The 21,532-nt window shown below is 33.2% G+C and overlaps 2 protein-coding genes across 3 annotated transcripts; both read left to right on the top strand.

The window, feature by feature from the left end:
• Nucleotides 1-5,951: 5,951 nt before the first annotated feature.
• LOC133700474 (uncharacterized) lies at nt 5,952-11,169 on the top strand. Of its 2 annotated transcripts, none has more exons than XM_062124022.1 (6): nt 5,952-6,080; nt 6,297-6,636; nt 6,739-6,828; nt 7,142-7,291; nt 7,919-9,516; nt 9,986-11,169. In XM_062124022.1, coding segments are annotated over exons 1-6 (3,009 nt in total). In that variant the 5' UTR covers nt 5,952-6,078; the 3' UTR covers nt 10,815-11,169. The 2 variants fall into 2 exon arrangements, with proteins under 2 accessions (XP_061980006.1, XP_061979997.1); XM_062124013.1 differs by having other exon boundaries at nt 9,917-11,169.
• A 6,669-nt stretch (nt 11,170-17,838) lies between these two features.
• Nucleotides 17,839-18,598, top strand: LOC133686373 (S-protein homolog 5-like). The gene has a single exon (XM_062106966.1). It carries the CDS (start codon nt 17,921-17,923, stop codon nt 18,344-18,346), a length of 426 nt encoding a protein of 141 aa, XP_061962950.1. The 5' UTR covers nt 17,839-17,920; the 3' UTR covers nt 18,347-18,598.
• Nucleotides 18,599-21,532: the final 2,934 nt, after the last annotated feature.

Below are 21,532 nucleotides of genomic sequence, written 5' to 3'. Positions count from 1 at the left end.
ATTTATATAAATCCTCTAACTTATTGGCTTGTATGATTACGTACAAGCTTTGATGATATATATGTTTATCATGATCCCATCAATATAATATAATCCTAGAGTTTAGTTTCGTGACCAGCCAAAGAGGTACTATATAGCGTTTCGACCTCGTATTTGTAATTTCCTAAATTTGCACGATTGGAGCAAGTGAATGATAGTTAGACGTAGAAAAGATCAGAGATAATTAAGATGACTGGCCATGGATACATTAAACCCTAATTTGTTAAAATCAGTACTAGGTATGATCCATGAAGTTGCAGTGGCCTATATATATATTCCTCTCTTGTGCTGTCCCCCTGCCCTCCCCCTTCTGGATCGTGGTCATGGATACTTGTTAGCAGAATATTGATTACATTAGCTATTCATGAGTTCAGTACTTTTGGAGAGTTAGACAAGTTTGTTAATTTCAACACAAACTCTTGTATATATTGTTGTAACCCATTTTTAGGTCTCCACAATATATATATATATATAGCCACAGGAGGTTAGAAAAATAACAGGAGGTAGAAGCGCTCAGAAAATGGTCGGAAAATTGATCAATGAGGTTAAAAATATAAAGATTGGATTTTTGACAGTATATTCTTGAAGGAGAGAGCTCTGTTGAGAAGGAAAATTTGAAATTTGAGGAGAAAAGCCCAAATTTGGATGTTTATGGATTTATAGGGGATTTGATTGCCAGAAAAATTGATTTTTAAGTCAATTTGGGCTTTAATTAGAAGAAATTTAAGTTCTGGGGCCAAAATATATTTTTTAGGAATTTATTAGGTCAAATCAGGGGCTTAATTGCATAAATATTGAAGTTTAAGGGCCAATTGGGGACTTAATTGAGAAAATCCAAAACCAGGGACCAAATTGGAAGAGGCGCGTAAATGGAGGGGCTGCAATTAATAGATTCAGGGGCCTAATTGAAGAAATTGAAAGTTTATTGATCAATTAAGGGCTCAATTGCATAAATCAGAGGCCAAGGACGAAAGTGAAAAATGCAGCCAACAAGAGGGGCGGAGATCGAAATTGGCAGGGATGCAATTGAAAAAAAAATGATTAAGGGCTGATTTGAAACTTGGCGCGTTCTGGCGCCACTTTTAAATGAAACGGCGCGTTTTATCCAAAACGACGTCGTTTCATAATTAAAAAAAAACACGAAACGGTGTCGTTTTGAACAACACTGTTCCTCTTTCTTCCTTCCCTGGACATGCAGCACGGGAGGAAAGAAAAAATGGTTTCCTTTTGTTGTTTCTTCTTTAAAAAACACATTTCCTCTCTCCCTGGACCACACACCTCACCGACCCGAAGCCCCACGCCCTGGAGCACCGACCGAAGCCCTTGGCCGACCGGCCGCTCGCCCTGCCGAAAGCAAGTTAGCGGCGCCTTGCTGTCGCAGGTGGTGGCCGACCAGCCGCCGCGAAACCCGCTCCCCAGGCGCACTAATGAAGGGCCCAGCGCCTTTTCGCTCCTATAAATATAGAACAAAAAGAACTAAAAGAGAAAAAAAAGAACTGAAAGAGAGGAGGAGAGAGACCCGAAAGAAGAGAGAAACCGAGAGGAGAGAAAACAAAAAAAAACAGAGGAAAGAAAAAAACAGACCGAGAGAAGAGAGGGAAGGGAAGAAAAAAAGGAAGACCGACACATAGAAAGAGTTGAAAATTTGAGGAAAACAAACCGGGAGGGCTGTCACGGGAAAACACTAAAAAAACAGAGCACCGCCGCCGCTGCTTGGAGCCGCCGTCCGTGAGCCAAGACGCCGCTACCAGCCTCCGCCACAGCATCGCCAGAAACGCAGCAAGCCACTGCCTCCGCGCCAGGTAACTCTTCTCCGCCCTCACTCTTGTGTATTTTTTTTTCCTTCTCTGCATGCAGAACGAGTAGCGTTCTGCATGCAGAGGTGGGGGGGAAAATAATTCCCCCCGCCCGTTTTGGTTGCTGGGCCAGGCGGTTCCTGGCCCAGCCCTGCCTTCTAGGCCGGGCTTGGCCCAGAAGGGAATATTAGGTTTTTGGGCTGAAGTCGGCCCAATTCATTTTGGGCCGAGATCGGCCCAGCACCTTGGGGCTGAGTCCAGCCCAATTTAATTTTATATTATGTATATTATTTGTTTGTTGTATTATATATATATATACATAATTTGTGTAAATTCTTCAAAAAAATTATTCAAAATATGTGATTTTTCTGTGATTTTATTACTGTATCTTGATCAATATCGGTTTGTATTTTTATACTGTAAAGATACAAATCCGGTATTAAAATACCCGGTTTTCATCAAAACATCAAAGATTTTCAAAATAAAAAATGTCTTTTGCTTTCAAAAAATTTTCTAAGAATATCTTTAAAAATATTGTTGATTTTTCTGCATATTTTTTATCAAAGTGGATTAATATTTGGTTGTATTTTTATACCGTAAGGATACAAACCCAGTATTAAAATACCCGATTTGCGTCAAAACATAAAAAAAATACATAATTAAAAAACGTTTTGTTTTAAAATACGGCCTAGTCTCTCCAATATATATATATATATATAAATATTATAACATCATATTTTCACACAACAAAGGAAATTTCAAAAATAATATATGTATTAGCATGCACTTTGGCTTTAATAACCAGTTTATTCAAGCCATGAGAACTAGGCCAATATTTCAAAAATTCTAAAAAATCGTTTTGTCTTCTTTTAGTATATGGGATTACGAATTTATGCATAAAACGTATTCCTGATATTAAAAATATGATTTTTTTTACATAGACATTAGAACGGTTAGGTTTTACCCGATAAGATAAGGACCTCCTTATTGAGGAGGACTTTTCTTGAACCATAGACGGACCAACATACATAGACATTAGAACGGTTGGGTTTTACCCGATAAAATAAAGACCTCCTTATTGAGGAGGACTTTTCTTGAACCATAGACGGACCAACAACTAGAAAACACAACGAGACCTTGAATTTTATCAGACAAATAAACAATGCAGCTTATCTTAGGTAGGGCGTATTTGGGGTGCTAATACCTTCCCTTTACGCAACCAGTCCCCGTACCCAATCTCTGAGACCAGTTAGGGTTCCTAGTGACCAAAATACTAGGTGGCGACTCCCACACCATTTTTCATTGCTTAGAGACAAAGAATTCCTTGTCTCCCTATATTTACCAGATATATATACCTCCCTACCCATTTGAGGGTGGATGATCGCCGCGACGTCGCGCACCTGCGACATATATAAACGTCTAGTCTGTCTCTAATCTTTGTATTCAAATACGATACCACCGATATCCAAGCTAATTAACAAGGTGTTCCGCGAAATTCACAGTCAAATAGATTGAGATATTTCTCCGAACAGATGAAAGAAAGGAAGAGGAAAAGGAAAAAAATAGGTTAACATATTTCAACTCTTTTAAATTTTGATGAACCTAATTAAGAACGCAGGGAATTGAGTAGCTAGGTCGGTCCCTCCAAAGAAGGGAAGCTATATGAGCTGCTTGACCAAGGTTTGTGTAGCTCATGTCAAGATGTTGCGAAAGACGAGAAAGCTAGCCACACACCAGATTTTCTACCTCCTCAAGATTAAGATTGAAGTTGAGATTAAAGCTATGTTTGATAATGCTTTTACATTACCTTCAAAAGTATAATTGCATGGTTTTATCTATTTTTGTCTTCTTCTTTTTTAATTTTGTATATATAATTTTTGTTTTTGTTTTTTGCTAGTTTATCATTAGCTTTCTAACACGAGCACCCAGTTAATATTATTAAGACCTTGACTATTATAAAAAAGGAATTACCTTTGAAAGTGCTTTTTAAAGTGTCTTATTTTTACATGCTATTGTATGTATTGTTTAGATCTGATATTGTGGAAAGCAAAAAAAAAAAAAAACTTGAAAAATATTAATTTAATGTGTACTTTTGCAAAAACACCTACATTAATACACATCAAGAAAAATCGATTTGGAATAGTTTGGTCGACTCTACTCTGGAAAGATTGTGATATTTCAACTTTTGACAAACTATAAAAATACAACCAAATATTATATAGGTAGTCTCAATATTATTTCATTCTCAGACCCATAAGAAAAAAATTTCTAAGGACTTCTATTTAGTTTTAAGCCCCCCCCCCCCCACCAACATATATATATAATAAAAAAAAATGATGTCATCTTGTAGGAATTTAATGTTTCTATCAAGTGATTATAATAAAAGCGTTTAATTAAAAACCAAAATAATTTAATTAATAAATTGATATAAAAAATAATTTGAATATAAAACTGATAATATTCTGATAATTTAATAAATTAATAGTATATTTGATGCTTGATGTTTGCCATTCAACATTTTTAATGAACCCAAAAACACAGAGATGCAGGTGTTTATGTCGCGGTCAATTGTTGTATACGTGCAATTGGTACATTGATAGTTTATGCCTTGTAAATTATTTTTTATTTTAAAAACTAATAAATTAATATTTTTAGGTATTTTTAAGTAATTTTGATGTATTAATATCAGAAAAAAATCTAAAAAATATTTTATTTTAATATCTTTTTAATTAAAAAATAATCTTAAAAAATATTATGCATACATTACCAAATATATATCAAGTTTGGAATACCATCAGTCCACTCTAATGCCCCGTATCTTTTCTTCAATTTTCTTACAAAAAAAAAATACAAATGAATGACATTGATAAAAAAGAAGAAGCAAGAATGAGTTAGAATCATAGTTTTTAAATCCGGTTTGATGGTCGGCCCGATCCAAGATCCGGGTTTCAGATTTTGACTGGGTCATCGAATTGCCCGGGTCAATTTCTATTTTTTATAACAATCAAAATAATGTCGTTTTAGTAAAAAAAAAAAACAAAAATCAATAGGATGCAATCGAGTTTTTTATCGGGATTTGCTGGGTCAACCCTGTCGGGTCATTCAGGTCATATCAAATCATGATTTTTTTTATTTTTTTTAATCCGATCTAGTTTTAACTCTAAATCAACTTGTAAGATTGGATCGAGTTTTAAAATTATGGTTAAAATATTTTCACAGAAAACAAATGGCTACAGCCTGCAGCTGTATCCAATCGATGTTTCAGAAAAATGTATTTAGCAATGATAATAATATTTAGTCAAAAATATTTTCATGTAAAGTGTAAATTTACTTATGAAATTGTTTCGTGTGCACAAAGGGTAAGGATAAAAATGTCTCATTTCATAATTATTTTCCTATCCTTTTAGGATAAGTCTATGTTTCATTTGACAACTTATCTCAACATTCTTAATTTCCTAACTATCCGTACTTGTTCCCCTTCAATTTAAAAACACCCTTTCCTCTTTTGGCCTTTCAGTTTTTAATTTATATATATATTATATATCTTCAAGAATAATTATATATACATGTATGTATATTAAATTGAAACTAAAATAAGTCAATTATTTTCAGAATTAAATAATATTAATTAGGTATTTAAATTTATAAATTATAAATGGGTAAAATAAAATAGTAATTTTATTTATGGAATTAACAAATATATCACTACATAAATAATTATTTCTTAATGATGATATTAAAACAATTGATTGTGGAACTCTGAATAAAATAAAATAATCGTTTGAAAAAATATAATAGAAAAAAAAATAATTATTCTATTTATAAAACAAATAAAAATTAAATAATGTAACATAAATGATTTATTTTTATTCATCACTTCCCATAAATCATACTTAATTAATTAGATATTTCTATGACTTGAACACGATATACAAAGGATTAAATTAATTATTTTTATACACATTTCAGTAATTGGATGGTAAATTTAAAGCTTGCCCCTGAGGTTAATAAGGCGAAAAAACAGAAAAAGGACTCAATTGTAATTCCAGCATTAGCTCTCCCTCTTTAATTTTCAGTGAAGGCGGGAAAGCGTAAGCAGAATACAATCACCACCACAAAAAAAAAAAAAAAAAATTCAAACCAGATAACCAAACACAAACACAGAAACAAAGAAAACGAAAAATGGAGAGAAAAAGCTCCAGCAAGGAGCTGCAGAATCTCCTTCAAGCCATCAAATCTTCAGATGTAAGCTCCTTCAATTTCTTTATTTCCCTCTTTCAATGTTAGGTTTGGATTTAGATTTTATTTTTTTTGAGAAATTCGTACTCTACTATTTCGAACAAATTCCTGTCTGTTTGATTACAAAATCGAAATTAGATCTCTAAAAAACAATAACGAAATGATTTATTTCATTGATTCACTTGCGTTTTGATAATCGAGAGGTTTCGGAATTTAATACAGGTTGTTGAGAGCCGGATCGAACTGTTTGATAAGCTTCGGGATTTTGATTTACTGGAGAAATCTGATTTGGCCCCTGTTATCGAATGTCTCACAGTATCCTCCATTCTACATTTGGATGCTTATGTTAGATGTCTGGTTCTTTTTTATATGTTGTTTGATGCTGTTATTGAGGGTTTTTTTTTTTTTGGCCTTAACAACAAGCTGGACATTTTGGGAAGACTTCACTTGCTTGGATATATCTCAGTGCTTGTTAAACAAGTCTATTTTGAGTGTGGCTGCGAAATATGTAGATTCAGGATTGTCTGGATGTTTAGTACAGTTTCTCGTTCTTGGGACAAAGGTAGGATTCCACTTTAGCTGTCTTCAGTTTGTTGATATTCATGTATGGTTCTGTTTAGTGGTATGTCAGTTCTTGACCTTATTGAGACTGTGTGTGCATTAGGCAAGTGGGTGGTGCGGAAAACATCTGAAGATGACTGCTATGTCAACTGAGGAATCTCAAGAAGAAGAACATTCCAACCTATTCTTTCAGGTACTTTCTGCATCGTCTATACAAATTGTTTTTAAGTACTTAATTTGCGTTGTATTAGGTAACCTCCCTTATCAGCGTGCGATGTTTTTACAAGTTCTCCAAAGATAAACATCCTCTCTTCGTGACAAGAAATTCGGCCACCTACGTTGTCATGAATATATGTGGAGTTTACGTTTCTGTAAAATGAGGGCTTTTTTAAGCTGAACTTTGAAATTCTTAACAAAATTTTCCATGATTATTATCATCTATTTTACAAATAATGTGCGGTGGTTGTTGCTTTTGTTTTTTGACATCATAAAGTTATCTTTTGCAGCTTCTTTTAGATTTATTGAGTCTCTCTTCTGCCAGTACGGTTGCTTTGACAAGACACCCTGTTTTTATTGACAATGCATCAGCAGCTATTGTTGAGAGATTCATCTTGGAACAGCTAAATCTGATAAAAGACGTAGTTTCAGAGTTTAAGGTACCAGGTCTTTTGCTTCTTTTTAATCCTATGCTTTTATATCATTGAATAGTTTGTGACTTGGTAAAGATCAGGCTGCTTGCTTGAAATCCCTTTTTCCGATATTGTTGGTAACAGTTTTTACATACAACAATTGTACTGGCCGCGATAGTCAATGGTAGATTATTTGTTGGCAAGCTTACAGGAAATCATAATATTGAACATCTTTAATAATTCTGTATCTTTTGATGAAGATCTTCTAAAACCATTAAAATGGGTAGCTATGAGTTTAAAACATGTACGTGATCATATCATGGAGTATTTTTCATCTCCTTCTTCCCACTCCACTCTGTGGTTCCGAGTAAGTTCTACCATGCATGGCCTTGGTGACGTCCATGACTGTCTACAACCATGAAACATGATTGTACTCTATAACTTGAAAACATTTAAGTACATATCCACGACTGCATAATGATTGTACCAGGGCTATGATCGGGTGGATCATTTAGATTGCATTTTAAGTGAAGTTTAACTTGCTTTTGTCTTTTCAGGTGAAATTTCTTATCCTGTTCATGATGTTAATTGCATGCTTGGAGAACTTGGTTACCATCTCTTTCTAAGAAAGTTCTATTTCCTTTCTCTAAGCAGACAATCAGCTCATTTGGCTCAGAAATACTAAAGGCTGCACAGACTCTGATTGATACTGTAATGAGACTATGCAAAGGGTATTTTGATGCTGTGAATTGGGATCTTTTTGATTCAAGACCTGAGAAGGATGAAAACAATATAGATTCAGAAAGAGCCAATATAATGAATCATGTTACAAACATAACAAAACGTTCAACAGAGAAATTGTGTGAACTGGGGATCCTTGCAGGAAATGATGGTGGAAGTCTAGTAACCATTCTCAATGTGTCATGGAAAGGTGTGGTTACCTTGCTTCAGCAAGGGAAGAGGGTGTCAAAAGAGATGTTAAGCGTTCAGGATATTATTGTAACCCTAATTTCACTGGTGAATGAACCTCTTAGGTGTGCAGCCGAGGCTTGGTCTTCTTCACTGAAGGAAAACATTTCTTTAACTGAAGCCAGAAGGGCATTTCTTCCATCCAAGTTTTACCTTACCACTGTAGTGAAAATATCTTCCCTCTATCCATGCCAAGCATATTTGGTGTACAAGGAGGTGACACTCTGTGTCCTAATGATCTCAACCTTTAAAGTTTTACTGAGCTATGAAAAACTTTTGAACACTGCTAGTGAAGTGTTTTCAGAACTTTTGGAGAAGACATCAATGGATTTGCTGAATTCTTTACTCAATTCAACTGAAGTGAAACAGGAGCACAAGTTTAAACTTCTGGACTGGTTGTTCAGTGATGAGTCCTGCTCAAATTCTATGCATGAAGGTTCAATTATTTTTTCTCGCATGACTTCGATGGTTGAAATCTTTTCTGTGAGCTGTGAAGCTATGTCTGAAGCAAGATTATTGTTGCTTGGCAGGGTTGCATTGTTTCATGATTTGTTGAGATACTCCATGGTTCTTGAAGAAGACATAAAGATCAAGATCACTAGAAAATTTAGATGGTTTCTGGATATGCTTGTTGATGAAGATGTATACTCTTTCGTTCTTGATTTGCAGATTCCTGTGCCATATGGTTCAGGGAAAGCACAGGAATTGGTTTGGCAGCCTATGTTTTCTGCTCTATTGCATGCACTAAAAACCTTCATGATTGTGGTGTCTTCAAGTTTTGCCTGGGAAGAATTAGAGGTTTTCCTGCTTGAGAATCTTTTCCATCCACATTTTCTTTGCCGGGAGATTGTAATGGAACTTTGGTGCTTTTTGGTGCGTTATGCTGAAATGGACATGGTGAATAGCATTATTGATAAATTTTGCTCATTACTGAAGCTCCTGGAATCTCCAGAGTCATTTCTTGTTCCAGGTTCTCCTCTGAGGAAAGTAGCAAGAATAATTTGCTTGCTTGCTAATGGTACAACACCTATGGCAGACCGTGTTTACAGCTCTGTAGTTGGTGATGGAAGATCTCAATTGTCATCAGTTATGTACGTAGCACTGCTCTTGGAAGGGTTTCCTCTAAATTCACTATCCGATAGCATCAGAAGTACTGCAAAAGAGAAGATCATTACAGACTATTTTGGTTTCATAGGGAGTTTTGATGATGAAATGTTGACTACATGTAGTTCTGGTGCATTTGGGATTCCAGTTCATGCTCTATCTGCTTCCTTGCGAGCACAGTGAGTAACCAGTTTCTTTTATTTACATACAATGTACGAGCTATTCCAAGAAAATGGAAAAAAAATTCTTTCGTTTGCATTTAGCAAATCTGACCAAACTACCAAGCTTATGCATTGCCTCTAACATCATAGCTTTTGAGTAGTTTTCACATACAGGATTAAAATCTGATCTTCCCCTTGCAGTGCTTCTCTCACTCTTTAAGTGATGATTGATTCTTTCTTTTATCTTCAAAACGTGTTTTATGTTGTTGTTACCACGACCTTGCCAACGGTATCAAACTTTTATGAATGACCCTTTAATTTAAAATCATAGATGTGTGGGAGAATTCCTAAACCGATTTATCCTTATCCCTATTTTTTTTATTGATAGGAATAATGGCAAAAGTTTTATGTTTTGTAGGCAGGTTAGCATATCTGATGTTGACATGAAGACCCTGAAGTTTTTAGTTGCTATAATTCGTAACTTCAGGAACCCTGTGGAAAAAATAAGGAAGGAACACTATTATAAGCTTTTGAGTGGAACGCTGGGGATTGTCTCAAATATGAAGCATCTATACAAATCTGATGAGATGGAGGGAGTCATATTGGAACTTCAAACCCTGTTTGTTTCAGCGCCAGCAGCATCAAGTACCCAATTGTATCAGTGCATACCATATCTTGCTCTTTTTATGGGAGGACTTGGAGACATGGAGATGACAGAGAGTGATGATTGTGCAAAAAGCTCTGCTGTGTGGGAGTTGTACCACATGCTATTCAGGGAGCGGCATTGGGCACTTGTTCATCTTGCAATTGAAGCATTTGGATATTTTGCTGCTCGTACTTCTTGCAATCAGCTATGGAGATTTGTGCCACAAAATGCATCGCTTTCTTATGATCTAATGTCAGGAAATGAAGCAAGCGAGAAGAGGTTTATGTCCGATTTGAAGGCATTTCTGGAGAAGGAAACAGCTCTTCTTAACACTACGCCTAGCATGGAGCAGCTTGAGTTGCTTGTGACGGAAGGTATGACACTAAAAGAAATGGTTCAGAAGGTCTCAAGGATACATATAGATGCTACGGAGTGTGAAAGTATGGAGATTAATGTTGACATTGTGTCAAAAAAGAGACGGAAACTCCCTGATGGAATCAGCAGGGGAATGGAATTACTCCAGAGTGGTCTGAAGTTAATTGGTGGTGGTATTTCCCAGTGGCAGGAAAATCACTTCGAATCCTCTGAACTTCATGACAAGTTCTTGAGTCACCTTTCTTGCCTTGAAGACGTCGTTTCTCACTTAACTGGCTTGGCTGGTAATGATTAAGTTCCATTTTTTAGCTCTTCAATGGAAAATTGTCTACAGAAGACCAAGGACCAAGTTACTGACTCCAAATTGTGGAGGCACTGCAGGAATCGATGTAAATAAAAGAATTAAGTGCTGAGCAGGTATGTTTATTTGCCTCCTCTTCTCAAATCTTCAAAATACAAATTTAATGTGCTGTGAAAATGCCATCACTTCTCAATCTCAAGAATAAACCCAAGTCATGGACCCGTAATCACAACAATTCTAAACTCCAAATGCTATAAATTTAGCGGAAACATTCATTCTTAAATAGATTTTTCATTGCAAAACCTGATGCACAAGGAATGAAAGAGGCTTCTCTATTTAGTTTTCTCAATTAGCACTGAGTTTTTCGGTTTAACATTTTTATGATTTAGTTAGCCCTTAATTAATTACAATAAATTTGTTATGAGCAAATAAATATGCTTGGCACGGTTTTATGTTAACCATTGCTCAACAAGATCTTGAGGTTACAACATTGCTCCACTCGTATGAGAGTTGAAGTAAATTACATTTGGATAATGAGGGATTAAAATAAAAGCTCTGGATTCTTTTAATCTCCAAGGGATTTCCATGAACAAATTTTATGTCTTAAAATGATATAATTTTAAATAAAAATAAAAATATCAATTTAGAGTTAGTCTAGTTATATGTCGTAAGCTAACCTATCATGTTGCTTAGGTTTTACTGAATTATTATTATTCATTTTGATTTAAAAGAAAGCCTGGTTTGGGTCAGGCATCAATCACTCAATTGATCTGTTAAGTTGGTTTAATCACTATGATTAATACATGTCACGGGCTCAAATTGTTGGGTTAAAATTGGTATTTCAACTCTACAGAGGTCACAAATGACAATTTTGCTCCTCTCCAGTCTGTCCACGACGTGCCCACAGATTTTCTTGCCATTGCAAAACTTGTGTCTAGACCACAATTTTCGGTGGGCTCTCACATGAGTTTTTGCTTTATCCAACAGATTTTTAAGTTGTAGCTGCTAGCTAGGGTAAAAACAGCTTAAACAGCATTACCAAACCATGCGGGGACAAAAATGACGCAAAAGGTCAAAAGGAAAAGTGGTTGTTAAATTTAAAAAAGAGAGGAAAAATGTCGCAAAATCCAAGACATTTTTCATTTGAAAATTCCTTTACCATACCACGTTTTTCACGAAGTTGACACTTTGTCCTTGTTTCTTGTTTTGTTTTGTGTTTGAAATAAGAATAGGTAAAATTTAATTTTTTTAATTTAAAATTAATTTTTTATATATTTTTTAATTGTTTTAATATGCTGATATCAAAAATAATTTTTCTAAAATAAAAAAAATATAATTTTAATATATTTATAAATAAAAAATACTTTAAAAAAGAATTACTACTATATTCTCAAATACTCTTAATAAACCAGCCTTCTTCATCTCCAAACTTTCTCAATTTTACTCTTCATGAGTTTTTCAATTTTAATTTTAATAATTTTAATTTATCTGATTATGATATAATAAAAAATAGAAAAGTATCCTCCCTTGTACAATCTAGAATCCAATAAATCTTTTAATATAAAAAAACGCACAGAATATATAAGAATAGCATGCGGATATTATTCTTTTTATGAATTGCTGATTATGAATGATTGTAGTCTAACTTATCATCCTTAAGCACGCTTTCAAATTTTAATAATAATAATAGTGATAATAATAACTGACATGGTAGGATTTTGACAGGAAGCATCAAAAGATTTGATAGAAAAATTGAAAAAACAATAAAAAAACACTCTGTTACAAGTTAAATTAATTATAGCCATCAACAACTGTATTCGTTAATGTTAAAAGCGTCACCATCACCGACAACCTATTTCTCCTGATGTAAACCTGGGGAGCGAGCTGGCTTCCGGCCTTTTCTTTTCTGAGCTCTGATTTTGGACCGTCAATAATTTTAAGGTTTTTCTTTTATAAAATAAGGTTTAATGTTAGTTGAATTGATTTGGTGTGGTATGGTTTATTGCTTTCAAACTTTTAAAATTGAAACTGGATTGAATTTTTTTTTTTTATTTTCTAATCCGGTAATTTGGGCTTTTTTTTTTCTAGTTTGGTTTTCTTAGTTTTTGGAATTTTAGCTCACCTTTTTAGACCTTCTTTTTCCAACATGTTTTGAAAAAGATAAAAATTTTCTAAAAAAAATAATATTTTCAATGCAATTCAGTTGACTTATGGTTGTTTTATTATTTTTGGCACTTTCTTTTATTTTATTGTGTGACAAGTTTTTATAAAATAAAATAAAAGAAAACAAAGAAAAAAAATAGGGAGTGAAATGATGAGAAAAAAAAAAGTGACCAAGATAATAAAAAATTAAACAATAGGAAAATTCAAAGATTTAAAATCTTTAGAGATCTTCTAATTAATTGTTAGATTTTATTTTTTTAGAGTTATTAACACTATAAATAGAAGGTTAGAGTAGAAACTATCATCAACGTCTACATTCATAAACTACCATCCATCATCTTCCTCAATATCATCCATAAGCCTCGTCTCACAAAAACAACAACCACCCAGATCATATCTTCATTAAACCCATGATCCATAAAAAACCACCATCACCATCCACTCACTCGCCACCATAGTAGCAGCCTTAAAAGATCCATGATAGCCTGTTTTCTCTCCACCAAGTGACAGACCACCTAAAATCAACAACCATAAATTTCATCTCCAAACCCCCCCTAAAAAAAAAATACCAAAAAGAAAACAAAAAATCAACCCCAATTATCACCTCAGTCACACCATATATAAATTAGTCCCAAAATCAACCCTAATCACAGCTCGAATCAAACCCGGAGGTTACAACAACCAGACCAGCCCAAAATCTCAATCGTTGATGAGTCTTTTATAGGTTCAGATTCGACGCGTGGAATCCATACACCATCACTATCCAGCTCATCCTTCATTATCTGCGTGTGCTAGCCACGCGCCACTACTGCCCGGATCATTTTTCAATAGCTTTCAGTCGATGTTAGCAACTCTCGAAGGTCATTTTCAAACCACTAAATATTTTTTGCTGAATAATTTTAAATATATCATTGATTGTTGTGAATTATGATTTTTATGGTTTGTGGTGGATGTTTGATATATTACACGTCGTTGTGTGGTAACTCCAATGGCATGGAGTCGCTGAGGATTTATTTTTTGTATTGTTAAATATCTGTGGCATAACAGTTTAGCCTCGGTTTAGAAATTTATTGTTTTTGTTTATTGTATTGTGTATGGACTATTATTTGAGAACTTAACCCAAGATTAGATGACCCATTTTTTACTTTTATTCTTGGATGTTGACTATCGAGTATTTGAATTGGCAACTATAAATTTTTTATCGTTCATTATGTGTCTTGTTTTATATGTGATGTATAAACTATCATTTATTTTGAGAACTTAACCCAGATTAGAAGATTCATTATCAGCTCTTATCCTTGAACGTTGACTATCTGATATTTGAATTAGTGAATACATATTGACATGCATTCATACTATAGGCAAATTTGGGCTAAATCAATGCATACAAAGGCCCATCAAGAGTGAGTTGTGGCCTATAAGTCCATTTTGATCCATATAATCCTTACGGGTCCAATTCACATCAATAATTAACCATTCATGCTGGTATAATGCCTAACTATTGTCTAATTAAGGATTAGGTTGTCCTCAAGACTAAATTCAAAACTACTTTTTTAGTTTAGATTTTAAAACAAAATATATTAATTTATACAATATTAAGCACATCAAACATTTTTTATTTTTATGATAAACAATAATGTAGCTTATCTTAGGTAGAATGTGTAGAATAATTGTTATTTTTCCTATTACATGATCAACCCCTTTATCTAGAACCTCTAATAGGTCATTTAGGGTTCTTAATTATTATAAAACTAGGTGGCAACTCTTTTTTTTTATTTTAACCCTTTTTACATATAGCTTGCCTCAATGTCTCCTGCGATATAATGACGACTACACTAAGAATTTATTAAGGGTTATGATTTTTTCCTGATTTGAAATATGTGATTGTTATGGCTTTTATTTTTATGTGATTGCTTATATTATGTGAACTGTTTTCTTATTTTTATGCTCTTGATTATGTATTTTTTTGTCATGCATATCAGATTGGATATGAAGTTGTGTTATGCACCCACCACGCGTCATTTTCATTTACATTGCTTTAGGCTAGTATAAAGAATTAATGATGTCCTAATGGGGTTTTGTCCTAGACTAGCATGCATGAAACCTCAAACTCTCATTGAGATTATATTTGATTGTGATTAGAAGTTGATGTGGCATTGCCTTGATATATATACACCTTGTAGGCCTTTTTTTTAGAACTAATAGGTCAGCTAACCTACCCACATATAATGACTAGAACCTTTTTTTAGGGGTTTCTCTATGATACCACACTAAACAAGCCTATTATGATTGAAATTTTATGAGATGAGTGACAACACAATTGAGATTAGAAAATATATTTAACATCTTATTGTCGATAAAGTTGATAAACTCTTGTAAAAAGCAAGTGGAAGTGACATCACAATAAGTCCAATCATTATAAGTTCCAAAGATAAAATGTCATAATAGTCTGGTATAAAAGAGTTTTCAAAGGATAGCTTGCTAACAAGTTGTTTTTTATATTACCTTGTTTTTTAATGAATAAAATTTTGATTTTTTCTTTTCAAAATGTATGGGTTAAAAATGTTAACTATTTTTATATTTTTGGATGAAGAAAAGTCTTAAATTACCTTTCCAAAATTTATGGATAATTCATTAAGCCATTTCTTATATTTTCAAATGAATAAGAATTTTCAATTTTTATTCTCAAAATGAATGGAATAATATACGTTATCGAGATTTACGAAGAAGCATTTAAATCCTAGATCTTAGTTTTGGACACCATGGCAAATTAGACAAAACCTCTTTCTATAAAAATTACGAATGTTACAATATTAAAGTGGTTGTTGGACTCTTGCTTGGCTTCAAGCATTTAATGACTCTTGTCACCCTTTAAAAAGGTTACTCCATATCCAATCTAATTGAGTCTTTTCATTATAGCATGTATGTTCATATTTTTGTTCATTAATTGATAGTTATTACAACATACCTCATCCCTTTAAAGGTCAAACTTCCCTCTTGCACCTACAATGCTAGACTTGGAATAATAATGAAAAATAAAAAGAGAGCTCTCTTAGAGGTTGACTATTCCTGGATGTTGAAGATTAGATATTTGAATTGTTGAAAACATATTTCTATGTGTTCATGGTACAAGTGAATTTAGGTTGGATCAGCATATCCCACATAAGCCCATCAAGAATGAGTGGTGACCTTTGGGTCCCTTTTGATCCATATAGTCTTATAGGTTCATGACTTATCCATAAAATTAGATGGCGACTCTTTTTTTTAACTTTACCCTTTTTTACATATAGCTCGCCTCAATGTCACTTGGGACACATGTCATGAGCCAGGCTGGGTTGAATAAGTTTTTTGTTGAACAGAGAAGAGCAAAATGCACAAGTTGAATATATTTGAACCGATACAAAATTAGAACCCCAATTGGAACTTTGACTCTCCATTTATTGTGTTGGTGTCTAAATTATGCTAAACATAGCAAATCATTCTATATATGATTTTTTTAATTAGATCTTTTATACATAGAGGAATAAATAGTCATAGCATTAAAGAACATATAGTCATATACCAATAAATAAATAGATAAACAAATTTTATTTAGCCTTAAAAACTAATCATTATCTTAAAAATGCATACCATTTAAAATTACAAAAAAGTCTATATATATAAAAAATATGTATTAGAATAGGTAAGAAATTGAAATTATATGTACCAACATGAAGATTTCATCAATGATTAGACTTTCAAATACAACTCACATGCACACACTATAGAAATTATTTAATGGCATGGCCAAATACACTATGCACCATTTCACAATTCATTGTGGATTACTACAATGAATTTTTTTTTTATTTTAGTCATTGAAGTTTTTCTCATCGATTTAAGTTTTTTTTTTTTTGCCAAATTAATAACTAGTCAGCTCTAATTTTTTAAGAAAGGTCGGGGTTGAAAAATAGTGTACCAAAAAGAAAAAGGCGAGGATAATATGTGGCACTTTAAAGTTCCCACAAAAAGCTCACTTTGGCCCTTATACTTTCCAATTTCTATTTTCATTACATTTTGGTTTTTGAAATTTTAATTTTGATATAAAACTTTATTTTCTTTATTTAATGTCCCTGATTTAAGAGAGTAAAGAAAATAATCAAATTTTAGTTGAAAAGAGAGAAAATCTTGATTGACACTAATTCTAGCCTTAAAAAATGTTGATTTTGGTGTCAATAGATTACATTTGATGAGGGGAATGACACTTAGTTGTTCCTTTTCCTTTCTATCACTTGAGATGATAAATCTGAGCTCGATAAATGTTTTGAATTCAAGTTAATTTTTGATTTTTTGACTGATTTTAAAGTTATTTAAAGTCATTAATAGGTTTATCAAGGTTTCTAATTTGTTTTTTTATGTATTTTGGGTAGAAAAAAAGGTTTAAAATTGAATTTTTAGGTAAAAAAACTAATGACCAAACTTTCCAGCGACCTTTTAGTCATCAAAAACTTGGCTAACAAACAACGTATCGTTTACCTTTTCATATAAAAAAATTAAAGAGGCCTAACACATGGGCCAAGATTTTTTGGATGGGCCAGACATATGGACCCACACATGTGCCAGGCTTGTTTTGTTTTATATTTTAAAAAACTTTTTATTTTTTATCTTCGATCCCTATATTTTACACTTTAATTCATTCAAATATATATGTGGGATGTTGGACCAGAACATATTTAGTTTTATTTTAGATAAATTTAAATAAATGGGTTAAATATATGCATGAAGTTTTTAATTTACAATTAATTTTTTTCCTTAATATAAAGCATTGGAAATGTATCCACAATCAGTTTTTGTATTGAAAACTTTTTGGTCTGAAACAGCAAAGCACCGGACAAATGACTAGTGCTTCTACTATATATTAAAGTCTTCGAGAGTATTTTCATCTCAAAAGTCACAACATGAAGGTTCTCACTAAGATTTTTCTTGTAGTTAGCCTCGCCATAGGCATGATTTTCATGTCAATATATCAACCAGAATATTTCTGTGGGCTAGAGTACGATGTTCGTGTCATCAATGGGTTCACAAACAACTCGTCACTGCCACTAGTCATATGGTGCTCATCAGACAGTGATGATCTCGGTGGACGTGCCCTCCAGGAAGGTGATGATTTTAGTTGGAGACTCCAGATCAACTTCTGGTGCAGTAATCATTTCTGGTGCACCATGAAGTGGGATGCAATGAGGAGGAAGTTCGATGCCTTTAAGGCTCCAAGGGATCTTCAGCGTTGCAGCCCTTTCAGGATGTGCTCTTGGTTGGTGAGAGAGGATGGGTTTTATTTCAGTAATGATGAAGTAAACTGGAAGAAAGACTTCTCATGGTTATAAATTATAGTTAGTATCTGGGCATCACGACTTCTGCGCTAGCTCTAGCTGTGTTGCTAATTCGATGATTGTATTTTAAGAGAAGTCTTGTTAGATTTTAATCTAAGGATATAATATTGCGTGCGTCGTCAATAATGAAGGGAGAGTAACTGATCAGTTGATTCATGTTTATTACAGGAGTGTATTGATTAATAGAAGCTCTCAACCTTGTTTCAATAATTAAATTAGCTTTTGCCTGAAACAGCAAGTTTTTCTTCTCTGGAATGCCACTTGGCAGTATCATTGCAGCCATAATTTCTTCATCTATAAGAAAACATATATAGGAATGTTGTACCGCTTTTCTAATTAATATGGACTATATCATATATTTTTTACATTTTTCCTGCCAAAAACGGCATCTGAACTAAATTAATGCTGATTTATTAATAACTGTTATCAGAGAATAAGTATAATGGATTTTTCTTTTCGACCAGACATGAAAGAAAATATTACTTACCAGGTGTTTTCGTTCAACACTTACTATGGGCATTAAGCCTAGGTTTCTACATATATATAAAGTAAGAAATGCCTTTAAAGAGCAAGCCAGAAAGTTTCCTAGCCAAGAAAAAAAAAATTCTTATGCAATTTTTGAATGAAACAACTTCTTAATTATATCTTTATCACCAGAGCGCAGGTCTCTAATTACTTGAAAAGCAACATTTATTTTCTTTTTGATGGAAACCATTCATTATCTGGAGAAGAGAAGTTGATCACGCAGGGCTATACATGTTTATCCACACACACACACACACACACACACACACACACACACACACATATATATATATATATATATATATATATAATCAGTGTCAAATTACTGATGATGAAATATGCTGCAGATTTCGCGTCAGAAGTTGGCCCTTTTTCACTTGGGGTCTATCTTTATATGTTTGGTCAAGAATTCAAGCTGCATAATCTGCTCTGAATTAAGCTCATGGAACCCAAACCATCTTTTGCTAATTTGAAAGGCTTTATAATTTACTGATATAGGCTTTGCAGATACTACAAAGTGGAATTGAATCACTACTAAAACACCACCATGACAACGATTTATCAAGGAAATGTCAGACTCCCTAGCAATGGAGCTAATTAATGCGTCCAATGTATGGATGAGCAAGTAGGAGCATGATAAAGGAAACCCTCACCTCAACTTACATCAAACAAAAAGTATCCTCACTAGCTATAGAGCCAAATGGGCAAATGGAGACAAATCATACACAGCAGGACTAGCACAAGTGCACAACAGCAACAGTCTTTTTCTGTTAACAGAAAGAACAAAACTGAAGGGGAATTACTTCCCACATAAAGGTTTTTGCTTTCAGTAGAAACAAACAGATATTCTTAAATCATTACACTGTTCCATTAATTAATACTGCTTCCTGTATGGCCGGCATGATCTTATGTCCTATCACATAAAATCTACGTACCCCATCTCTTTAGTTAAATGCCACCTGGGGCTATCTGATAAGGTGGTAGCAAGTATTGGCAAAACATTCTATGTTTGAGCATAATGCTTTCCATTAATGTACAAAAACAAAAGTGAAGAAAAGAAAGAAAGACTCTCTAAAATTGCTGTTGTGCCTGTTCCCCAGTGTTATCGCCACTGCTATATATCTGATATATAGTGTTATTATTAAATCATATTTTTTAAAAAGTTTGATGAATAAAACCATCCGATTAATTAATGTAATGAAGTTGAATTTTGCTTAAGCTTTTTGGAAATAAAAATAGTTTTTATGCTATATTGATATATAAATACAAAACACTATAACTAGAATAATTACTAATTAATACAGATTTCTTCCTTGATCATGACAGACATTTAATAATTCATTAATCTATTCTCGTAACTCTTAATAGCTTGTCAGAAAAGAAACTAATGAAAGGATGATTTTAGACTCGACCGAATGTGGTACTTCAACTCAATACATCGTTAAGACAAAAGGAAATACTCTCTTTATGTTAATTAACTAGTCGGGCTATAAATTTCTTATTTTTTTTATGTTTTAATTCTTCCCTGTAATTTTTTTCATTGTAGCCCTCATCTTTTTAATAGGAACGTCTCATTTATAATATTCTTGATTACTATAAAAAAAAAAGACAAAAGGAAATACTTTCATATGTTTCATTAAATAATCATTTTAGAATATTTAGCAATTTTTTTTTGTAAAAATAAGATTCTGCAACTATGTATAAAATATTATTAGAACATGAGTGGAAGGTATTGCAAGTTGAACTCTTCTCTTAAACCTACTCAAATTTCCTATTATTTATTGAATTAAAAAAAATACTGTGGCAAATTTGGCCTTGTATTTTTATTTCTGTAATTGAGCTTCACATTTATTTTATATATATTGTGTATGTTTGAAGTGAAATTTACTTTCGAAATGAAATTACACATACATCTTTCGAATGTTTGAAATAAATTTATATAATTCAAAGAAATAAAAATAAAATAAACCCTTTTTGTTTTTCAATTGAAACGCATATTGGCATGGATATTAACATCCAAGCTGATAGCTTACTTGCAGGGAAAGGCTTACCGAATTAGGTTTTAGATAATATCAATTATTACTTTAATGAAAGTTTAGGGGTAATTGGCACAAAAATGAAAAGTTGAGATATCCTTAAACTTTTCGTATCATCAACGACACGAAAACATTAACGATTTATACTATTACTAGTTGGTTGATTGAAGAACACTTAGTTTTGGTAACTGATCAATCACTTAGTTTTTAACTGATCAAACATATAGTTGGTTGAGTAGTGGCATGTAGGTGTCTCCATGGGGTTGTTCTGTGAATAACATTTTTTTTTAGTTTAATGTGGGTGTCCGGGTCAGCTTGCGCGCATCTCGACTAATCCCACGGGCTCTGAAGTTAACGACCATGTAAGCCTCCAGTGGCCATCATATGAACAATCACATGACTCGAATCTGAGATCACAGAAGGAGCAAACTTCTTGATCCCAAATTCTTATCACTGAACCACCACTTATATGGTTATTTATGTGAACAATATTGTTCATAGAACAGTTGGAATATTGATAGTATGACAGATTAATAAAAAGAAAAGGAGAATGATTGGATTTTATTAAAAAAAAGTATTTAAAAAATATTATAATTTAAACACTTTAACGACTGTATTA

Source organism: Populus nigra, chromosome 1 (assembly GCF_951802175.1).
Source record: "Populus nigra chromosome 1, ddPopNigr1.1, whole genome shotgun sequence".
In the NCBI taxonomy this organism is placed as follows: Eukaryota; Viridiplantae; Streptophyta; class Magnoliopsida; order Malpighiales; family Salicaceae; genus Populus; species Populus nigra.
Note: the sequence above shows the minus strand (reverse complement) of the source record. Positions and strands in the feature narration are given on the sequence as shown.

What these genes read in the sequence shown, in the direction of transcription:
- LOC133700474 (XM_062124013.1), top strand. An exon ending in ATTCCAACCTATTCTTTCAG is followed by an intron (nt 6,829 to 7,141) that starts GTACTTTCTGCA and finishes TATCTTTTGCAG; the next exon opens with CTTCTTTTAGATTTATTGAG. An exon ending in TCTGCTTCCTTGCGAGCACA is followed by an intron (nt 9,517 to 9,916) that starts GTGAGTAACCAG and finishes TATGTTTTGTAG; the next exon opens with GCAGGTTAGCATATCTGATG.
- LOC133686373 (XM_062106966.1), top strand. Translation starts at nt 17,921, where the DNA reads ATGAAGGTTCTCACTAAGATTTTTCTTGTAGTTAGCCTCGCCATAGGC.